Source organism: Amphibalanus amphitrite, unplaced genomic scaffold (genome assembly GCF_019059575.1).
Source record: "Amphibalanus amphitrite isolate SeventyFive unplaced genomic scaffold, NRLGWU_Aamphi_draft 000978F_arrow, whole genome shotgun sequence".
Classification (NCBI taxonomy): Eukaryota; Metazoa; Arthropoda; class Thecostraca; order Balanomorpha; family Balanidae; genus Amphibalanus; species Amphibalanus amphitrite.
Window position 1 is genome coordinate 77,808 of NW_024882472.1, and position 9,800 is coordinate 87,607.

General features: G+C 52.4%; 1 protein-coding gene across 4 annotated transcripts; it reads right to left on the bottom strand.

Annotated features, from left to right (window-relative positions):
• Positions 1 to 42: 42 nt before the first annotated feature.
• LOC122368814 (3-hydroxyisobutyrate dehydrogenase, mitochondrial-like) lies at positions 43 to 9,712 on the bottom strand. Of its 4 annotated transcripts, none has more exons than XM_043343072.1 (8): positions 9,400 to 9,712; positions 5,734 to 5,811; positions 4,429 to 4,517; positions 3,021 to 3,199; positions 2,652 to 2,773; positions 2,184 to 2,394; positions 1,545 to 1,671; positions 43 to 1,181 (listed from the first exon to the last, which is right to left on the bottom strand). In XM_043343072.1, the coding sequence occupies exons 2-8, from the start codon at positions 5,801 to 5,803 to the stop codon at positions 999 to 1,001; spliced, it is 981 nt and encodes a 326-aa protein (XP_043199007.1). In that variant the 5' UTR covers positions 5,804 to 5,811; positions 9,400 to 9,712; the 3' UTR covers positions 43 to 998. The 4 variants fall into 4 exon arrangements, with proteins under 4 accessions (XP_043199007.1, XP_043199004.1, XP_043199006.1 ...); XM_043343069.1 differs by having other exon boundaries at positions 9,367 to 9,477; XM_043343071.1 differs by lacking the exon at positions 9,400 to 9,712 and adding an exon at positions 9,244 to 9,393.
• Between the last annotated feature and the right edge of the window lie 88 nt (positions 9,713 to 9,800).

Consider the following 9,800-nt stretch of genomic DNA (forward strand, 5'->3'; position numbering starts at 1 on the left):
GCGCGGGTTAAAATGCGATGTCTAAGCTAAGAGACTTTGGCGTTCATTGTCTTTATTTTATTTTGCGTTGTTCGTTGAATAACATCGTTATAACTACCTAGTTCGACACATACATAGCTTTCACTCAAAATCCGCGTCGCACTGGTATTGCACTGGTTCAGATGGTCTCAAAAACAAATATCACTTTCAAGGATCATACACGAAAGCATAAAAATCGGATCGGACTACACCTAGGCTAATTGCACCAAAAAAGAACTTACCGAAATAGCCTAAAATTCAACTTCAAACATAGATTCATGAATTTATCCCATCATTGACAAGTCAGAAAATGGTAATGAAGTGCACCTAATCAATGCCTACCTTTTCTTACGCATGCTCAATGGAGGAACATTTTGCCAGCACATGAAAGAAAGTAGCGGAGGTCCGACATACAATCCACTTATAAGACTGCTGAGAGGACATGATTTCAGAACACAGATGTTACCCGTCCATTGCCGCTCGAAAAGCGAGACACTAGCGCAAAGATCAGCTAGGACGAGAATGAACCACGATATAAGACGAGTCGTGAAAAGTTCCACCACCGAGACGACGAGACAATCACATGGTATCAAAACTATGGTCGGCAGTCGGCACCACCTACAACCGATGGAACCAGCCGTGGCCTCCCGCTCAGTGTTCAGCACATTCCCTGGCCGTCCTTCAATCGGCGAACCCTGTCCTTCAGTCACAATTCTGCACAATCGGACGTACTTACACCCGCCCCTCGGCCCGAACTCAGGGCCGCAGACCGACCTCGGGCCTGGACGGTATCGCTGTTTGTCAAGTCCAGAGAGGATCAGATATATGGAGTGCTGGCGCCGCTGTGTGGGGGAGGGAGCGCGAGAGGGGAGGGAGGACTCCAGTGAGCCCTCGCCCACCTCTACTGGCGCTCCGAGATGTACTGGTGGAGGGCGCCGTCCAGCTCTATGTAGTGTACTGGTGGAGGTCGTCGCCCACCTCTACTGGCGCTCCGAGATGTACTTGTAGACGGCCGAGAAGTCGAGCTGGCCGAGGCCGTGGTTGACGAGCAGTCGGTAGATCTGCAGCGCGGCGCCGCCCAGCGGAGTGGCCGAGTCGGTGGCCGCCGCCGCCGACTGCGCCAGGCCCAGGTCCTTACACATCAGAGCCGTGCCGAAACCGCCCTGACGACCGGGGGGGGGGGGGGGGGCACGTCAGTGACTAGTCAGAGTCGGTCCTGCCGACGGGGGGGGGGGTCATTAATCTGGTTCTCCAATATATCCTTTTTCGGGGCCGTCGACCACGCTCAACAAAATGTCCTCCCACGACGCGCACGCCACCGCCTGGTGGAAAACATCGCGGAAAAGTACCTATCCCCACGACAGATATCAAGCGGTATATGTAGACCCGCTATCCCGCTCGCCGACCCACCGTCCGTCCTCTCAGCGCGGTCGCCGGCCCTCGCTGACCCACGGTCCGCCCTCTCAGACCCTCTTCCCGGGGTACCCCCGCCACTCCACTGCCCGGGGGGCCGCCACTGCACTGACCTGGTAGTTGTTGGAGGAGGGCACGTTATCGAACACGCCCGGCACCGGGTTGTAGGTGTCGATGGCCCAGCAGCGGCCCGTGCTGGTCGACAGGATGCCCGCCAGCAGCTTCGGGTCCACCCCCAGCCTGTGGCAGGGAGGAGGGGGGTTAGTGGTACTGGGTACCGGCCAGCAGCTTCGGGTCCACGCCCAGACTGTGGTGGGGGGGGGGGGGGGGAGACGGGTTAGTGGTACTGGGTACCGGCCAGCAGCCTCGGGTCCACCCCCAGCCTGTGGCGGGGGGAGGGGGAGGGGTTAGTGGTGGCACATCGGGAGGCAGAGGGGTTAGTGACGGCACATATCGGGGTAGGGGTACATTTCTTAGCAATACGCTCCCAGTGCAAATGAGAGATGCCGCAGATAATCGAAACACCATAACTAAGTCAAACTAAATGTCCCTGTGTCCCTCAAAAGCCTATACGGCCTGGGAAGTGAAAATGAAAATGAATAAACTCAAGTCACGTCGTCAATGCTACAAAATTAAGCAGATAAAACAGCGCCAGTCCTGCAGGTCTGCTGGCCATGGATCCCCGCCGTCTGCGGGGTGTACCCCGCCGCCGAGCTGCGGGGGGGCCGGGGGGGGGGCTGCCGCCGACTCACCGGGCCCCCAGGTTCATGGTCTCCGCCGCGCCGATCATCGAGATGGCCAGCATCATGTTGTTGCAGATTTTCACCGACTGGCCCATGCCAACGTCGCCGCAATGCACAATGTTCTTGCCCATGGCCTCCAGCAGAGCCTTGGCGGCGGCGAAGTGCTCCTCGGGGCCGCCCACCATGAACGTGAGCGTGCCGCCGCGCGCCGCCGGGACACCTACAGAGCGGGAGGGGAGGGAAGGGGGTCAGTGGGGCCCTGGGGAGGGAGGTGGCGGTCATGTGAAAGATAACAGCTATTAGCTACAGCACGAAAATTGATATTAACTTTGCAAGACTGCCATTAAAAATGAGTTGCAGATAAAACGCGAGCGTTATAACCCATGACTAGAAAAAGGGGTGACAAACGGCCTGCGGCGCCTCCCGGCCCGACAGTCGCCACTGTCTGCCCTGAGACAGGTCATATCCCTCGCGTACCTCCAGACACGGGCGCGTCCATGTAGACAGCAGACTTGTCCTTGGCCGCCAGCGCCATCTCTTGGGAGACGGCGGGATCAATAGTACTGCTGTCCACCATCAGGGTGCCGGGCTTCACCGCGCTGAAACGGCCCGGCAGAGCACACATGAAAAAGGCCGCCCAAGAAAGTGACTTCCGTTCGTGTCCGCAATATAAATAAGCGTAGACAAATAATAAAGTAACACATGCCGAGATCGTGAATAATAATGTTGCGCAGTCGCAGTCCCAGCAACGTCTAAATTATACAAAGCGACCGTCATGTGCTACTTTGGCACGGCTCCCGTTACAGCTCCGGTTCCAGCTGGGCCGGCCGACGGCCCGACGCTCACCTGAGCAGACCGTCGGGCCCGGCGAACACGGCCTGCACGTGCTGGCTGTTAGGCAGCATGGTGACCACCTGGTCACTGGCTGCGGCCACGGCCGCCGGCGTGCGGCACGGCGCCGCGCCCAGGCCGCCCAGACGGGACACCGCCTCAGCGGACACGTCATACACAGACACCTGGTGGCCCTGCAACACGGCGGGTGTGACGTCATACACAACATCGCCTCAGCGGACACGTCATACACAGACACCTGGTGGCCCTGCAACACGGCGGGTGTGACGTCATACACAACATCGCCTCGGCGGACACGTCATACACCGACACCTGGTGGCCCTGGAACACGGCGGGCGTGACGTCATACACACACACACGGCGGGTGTGACGTCAAACAGACACACGGAGGCCCTGGAACACGGCGGGTGTGACGTCATACACAGACACCTGGTGGCCCTGGAACACGGCGGGCGTGACGTCATACACAGACACCTGGTGGCCCTGGAACACGGCGGGTGTGACGTCATACACAGACACCTGGTGGCCCTGGAACACGGCGGGCGTGACGTCATACACAGACACCTGGTGGCCCTGGAACACGGCGGGCGTGACGTCATACACAGACACCTGGTGGCCCTGGAACACGGCGGGCGTGACGTCATACACAGACACCTGGTGGCCCTGGAACACGGCGGGTGTGACGTCATACACAACACCGCCTCAGCGGACACGTCATACACAGACACCTGGGCCCTGTTTCACCGGTGATAGCAGCACGCTACTATCAAATTGCGCGAGCTGACGTAATGTGATGACCTCACACTAATGACGTTTCGTGTAATCCGTGAGCTTTTTCATAGCTACGTTTGGAACAGAGTTGCTGTCTCGTTGAATGCGTTTGATACATTCGCACGGCCGTGAAGATGTTAGCAGCAATATTTGATGACATCACACAGTTTGACGACGCCATGGTTTGTAGATGTTTCCATGGAAACCCAATTTGACACGTGTGATAGCAGCGTGCTGCTATCACCGGTGAAACAGGGCCCTGGTGGCCCTGGAACACGGCGGGGTGTGACGTCATACACAGACACCCGGTGGCCCTGGAACACGGCGGGTGTGACGTCATACACCGACACCTGGTGGCCCTGGAACACAGCGGGCGTGACGTCATACACAGACACACGGCGGATGTGACGTCAAACAGACACACGGAGGCCCTGGAACACGGCGGGCGTGACGTCATACAGACACCCGGTGGCTAATGGAACACAACCGAGTGTTTGAATGCTAGGCGGGAACTGGGAAATTGGAGTCCGACTTCGTCTAGGCCCCACCGGAAAATGTTTATGTGCTGACGGTGCAGGCATGTAGAGCCTGACTGATTGATGACAGGATACCTACCTTAGTGGAATCTTACCTGGCTGAGGAGGTTCTCTGCCATTGGTCCTCCCATGTTCCCCAGGCCGATGAATCCAACCTTGGCATTTCTGGGTTGACTTCCTGAAGCTGAAACGGACACGACGTTAGGCATTGGCAACAATGCGCAAACACCTTGCTTTTTACTTAAGTGATGGGCACGCGAGGAACTGTACCCACTTAAATCCACGCCCTGTTGGAGGGAGCAGGTATTTGGTATTTCAGTCCTAATGTGTTTGGTATTTTGTTGGTATCCTGAACCCCCACTACTGTATAAGAGGCTAAGAAATCGGTAAAAAGTTGGTAATTCCCTCATGTTCCCAAGTTGGTTTGGTTTCGCTATTTCTCTACGGTTTTGGTTGGTTTGGTATCGGTATTCCGATTTTCCGTAACTGACATCACTACTTAATACCATGTTACATAATATGCTAGAGACAAATAGCATCCTGTTTATAATGCCTCTCCTACTTGCTCATGAATCCCAGAACCTGTATTATACGCCTGTCAAATATGCTAGCCTGCTTAACATTATCTGCAGTCAACAATTCTATAACAATGATCAACATGTAAGCCAAATCAGACAAATCTATACAGCCTGTCCAGCACTTGAAGTATGAACCTGTAATGCAGTGACACATTAGGTATCATCCAGCACATGTGCTACCAACACATCACAGATATGTGGACAAAGCCAGCCCATTGTAGGTACCTACTCAATATATCCTGGCCTATTGCACTGGTGGGCACTCGTAACTTGACCCGGACTTCGATAACGATAACTCGATAACCAAATCAGTCACTTCGACAACACGATAGCCAAAACGATAACGATAACTTCAAAAAAGAAAGAAATTTAAAGGATAAAATATTTGAAAAGAAAAAGCTTCTTATTAATATTTAGCCCATTCGATCATACAACACCGGTATTACCCAGATATTATTTTCTCCTACAAATAAACAGACAAGCGTACAAACTACAAACAAAAACTTGAATATCTTATCAATCTAAAAAACTGCTATCTCGGTTCTGAGTTCAAAACCTAATGCTGAAGGTGAACTATTTTCTTTAAGATGCTCGCGTCGTATTTGATGAAGTCATCGTTATCGATTGACCGAAACGGGGACTTCGATATCGCTACTTCGATAACGATAGTCAATAACGATAAACTTGAAAACACGTTAACGTCGATATCGATTTCGATAATCGTTATCGATACGAGTTATCGAAGTGCCCACCACTGGCCTATTGTAGCCTGATTGGGTGATTTCAAAACATCTGCCTGTGTAATTTGATCGAGGGTCTTACTTGTCAAGGTCCTGCAGGCAGTGGCCTGAACACGGCAGAGAAGAGTGCGGAATGATTTCAGGGACAGCATTTTTTTCTCTGAAAAGAAACCAGACATAGACAACTCAAATACATGCGGATTACATTACACACTGGTTGAGTGCTGCTGTGAGCAGGGCTGCAGAGTCGGAGTCAGAGTCGGAGTCGCCCGGAGTCGACAGTTGTGCCCCGAGTCGGAGTCGGAGTCGCCAAAAAATTCCGACCCCGACTCCCGGAGTCCGAGTTGACGCTGCATAGCTCAAAACGTCATTCCCTGCATCTCTTTGTTTGGCGATCCTACTCTCATTGACCTTTCAAAATCAGTTTCTGTAGAACAAAAAGACCATATTCCTGTTTAAGACTAGAGCTTTTGGCGAAAGAAGCAGAAGAAGGTGAATTCGCCAGAACCCTTTTTTAATTATGCAATATGCAAGTTCTTTATAAGGCATAATAGTGCAATGTATGGCCTTGAAACACACAAAGGATCTTTTCAGGCACCTAAAGATATCTCCACTAGAATTTTAACCCTTGCCGGCACAGGGGGGGGGGGGGTTGATGCAACCCCCCTAAGGTTTTTTTTCGTGAATAACTCGCGTAAAAAGCGGCCGAACGCGACGAAACATTCAGTACCCTCGCATTGATCAATTTTACACCTACCCTCCAAATTTCATGACCCTGACCCCAATGACCTTTGGCCTGTGACCTCTTCCGTGACCATGTTTGGCCGAAATCGCGATTCGGCGTATGTCGGCTCGCATTAGCTTCGCGTTTGCAAGCTTTTCGTGGTTTCAAACGTTCAAACATGTGATTTGATGTTGCTCCCATGCATTTGGGTGGGTGTCAAGGTCACCTGAAGGTCAGGTCAGGTCATTGACCTTTGGTGACCTCGGTTCACTTTTTCGAGTTGTACATGTTTCTAGGCTAGTTTTTGGAGCTGAATTCGAATTTAGCAACCATTTGAACATTTACGAAGTAGTTTTAGTGCCTTCGTAACATGTTGCGAAGCTGTCAGAGGCGGATGACAGGTAGGTACAGTCGTGTTATTGTGTACAGGTTGATGGTCCCCTACTCTTTATCCACCGGGTTCCTATGGCTCAGCATTGGCTCTCTGGAGGATTCTAGAGCTTTCTGGAGGTTTCTGGAGGTTTCTGGAGGCGCTGGAACAGGCCCTAAGTGGCCGAAATCCGTTGCGATTTTAATTTTGGGCATAGGTACTAGGTAGGGGCACCACTTCCATTCATGACCCTCCCCTCTGAGTTTTCCCGAATCCGCCTCTGGTACTAAAACATCAAATTTAAGGGGGGCACCTTGCTATTGGTGCCCCCTTGCAGAATTCAAGGGGGCACGGTGCCCCCCTCCGTTCCGCCGCCTATGGTGACACTCAATGAAGCAGCTTCAGCATCCGCATCATCAACGACATCATCAACGACAACGAACGCTCTACCTGCTGAACTTGAAGTCTGCCGAAACCCGACTGGAAAAAATGCCTCCACTACGCTGAAGTTCTCGGCGGAGGTGATGCGCCGAAATTTCGGCGCAAGGGTTTATGCGCCGAAATTATTTTACCAAGCCATGCTTCATGCGCCGAAAATTTTCAAGGCTTACTGATGGCTGCAGGCTGTAGCCACGCACTTTCCGTCGAGGGGGGGGGGGCTGGCGTGTGTGTGTGGCTGTCTTTCAGTGACTACTGTCTACAGACGGTTGTTGGCACGGTCGACGGGATCGGGCAGACAATAGACATCAGCAGGCCATGCGGGACCGAGCACCAGCGTTCGCTAACACAAAATCTCCTGACTCACAAACTCACTGGCATGTTCCATAACGTAACCTTTATTTTGTTGCCCGGCTCTGATCAGCAGTATGTGCCCAGCCGGTGACTGACGCCTGACGGGGCCTTCAACAGGCGTGGTGCAAGCACAGCCGATGGGATCGGGCAGATACCAGGCCACGCGGGACCGATTGCCAGCGTCCGCTCGCAAACCACACGCCGGAAATACAGGAATCACAACGGTCAATACGCAAACGATAGCATACGTTATCTGAACTAGGGGATCCGACAATCCATAACCTCACTCTCGATCGGTGAACTGTTCCCGCCGTGGGAGTCACAATCAGGTTCACTGAACATGACTTAAATACCCTGAGACGAACACGAGACAAGATAAGTGATATTTAAGATGTTTAACTCCCGAAGACATTTAACCCTCGCCGGCCGAGGGGGATTGGTGCCACCCCCTGACGGGTTTTTCGCGACTGCTCCGGAGCCGTTTGCGATAGAGATAGAGAAAACCGTCGATTTACGCCGAAGTACGCCGAAAATTTCGGCGCAAGCCGTCGATTTACGCCGAAGTACGCCGAAAAACTTCGGCGCAAACGCCCAACTACGCTCGAGTTCTCGACGAAAGCGTGCATTTTTTCCAGTCGGGTGCCGAAACACTTGATATTCAAGACACGACTTGACAGTAAGGTATGAAGAAATGTGGATATGAAGAAATGCATGACAAAGAAATTTCGTGGGAAGATTTGTCCTGGAATCATTAATTTTATTACGAGCGAGCGAGCGCAGCGAGCGAAGCGAAGTCTTTTCAATATAACGGAAAAATCTCAGTATGAGCGGCCCGGCCCGGCCCGGCCCGGCCCGGCCCGGCCTGTAACGCTTTTGAGAGGCTTATATCTCAGCAACCGCTGGACCGAATGGCCTGCGGTCTTTTTTGCTGGGTAGCCCCATCCCTTCTACCCCGTAATTGACTACTTTTGATACATCTCAGTGACCGCCGTGGCACGTGCCACGTGAAAAGTCAAGGGTGTTCAAGCAGCTTTGCAAAAGTAATGATTTTGAGAAGCCCATATCTCAGCAGCGGCTTGAGCGATTGTCTTGCGGTCATTTTTATAGGGTAGCTGCACCCCTTCTACCAAAGGTCGGATACTCTTCATCTATGTGAGTGACCCCCACTGCACGTGCAAAATACAACAATAAGAGGTGCCAAATTTGTTCCCATCTCAGTAACTCGGTAATTACTGGGGTGATTTCGCTGAAACTTGGCATACAGGCAGGTACCCACCAGGCAATGCATTCCCATGTGTTGCGGTTAGGGTGCTACTGCACGTGCGCACGTGCAGGGGGCGTTTCCAGATCTCGAGAACGGCTGGGCCGGTTGCGCTTAAATTTGGTACACGGTTGGGGACTGGTTAGTAGGGTGCCGTGCAAAAGTCATTTTGGACCCCATTTGCACGTGCGCACGTGCAGAATGCCGCTTCCAGATCTCAGGAACGGCTGGGCCGATTGCGTTCAAATTTGGTACACCGCTAGCGACCGGTTAGAAGGGTGCTTTAAGCCCGTTGGAACTTGGAAGTACCCTATCGCCCTTCCGCACGTGCAGGCCTCACTATCTCGCTCGCTCGTTCTTCGCCCAAAAGGCGTTTTACTGGTAGATATTGGATTGGGATAGGATCAGCCAATTTCAGTTGGTGCCTAGGTAGGTAGGTACCTACTTGACTTGCTTGGATCACAGGCTTCTAGCACTAATGCAAGCTCCTACAGTGACTACTGACAACACCAAAAGATATTTGCTAATTTGTGCATTTAAATATACAAGGTAACTAAAACCCACATACTTTCCAGCAATTTTATCCACGGTAAGTACATACCTTATGTTTGCCTGCCGGTGCCTTATGCCGGGGCCAAAAAGATGGACTGGTGACCATTTATTCTTTTTTTTGTTAGAATGGTGCCGGTTCTCGGCTTTTCATTGGTGACATTCGCTTGAGGTGTGTGATAACCAATGAGAGGCTGAATAATTTCAGCAAGTGTCTTCCATATATGGCAAAATTGGCAGCACATTCTGAAAAAGCAGCAGCTGAACATCTTTCAAAAAAGACATCTATGCCGCAGTTTTTTCAATCGGGGTTAGGCCCCGCGTTCGATGTCTCTCGGACGACGAAGATTCTACGCCGTCCGGCCAATAACGTTCCATATCCACAGCCGAGCCCCCGCTGACCTTGAACGTGATTGGCCGAACGACGTAGAACCTTCGTCGTCCGAGTTACAT

Coding starts and splice junctions, on each gene's coding strand:
- LOC122368814 (XM_043343069.1), bottom strand. CDS start 9,397: ATGTACTTACCGTGGATAAAATTGCTGGAAA. Junction 2,774..3,020: donor GGGCCCGACGGTCTGCTCAG/GTGAGCGTCGGG, acceptor GGGCCGTTTCAG/CGCGGTGAAGCCCGGCACCC. Junction 1,672..2,183: donor ACCATGAACCTGGGGGCCCG/GTGAGTCGGCGG, acceptor TCCCTGCCACAG/GCTGGGGGTGGACCCGAAGC.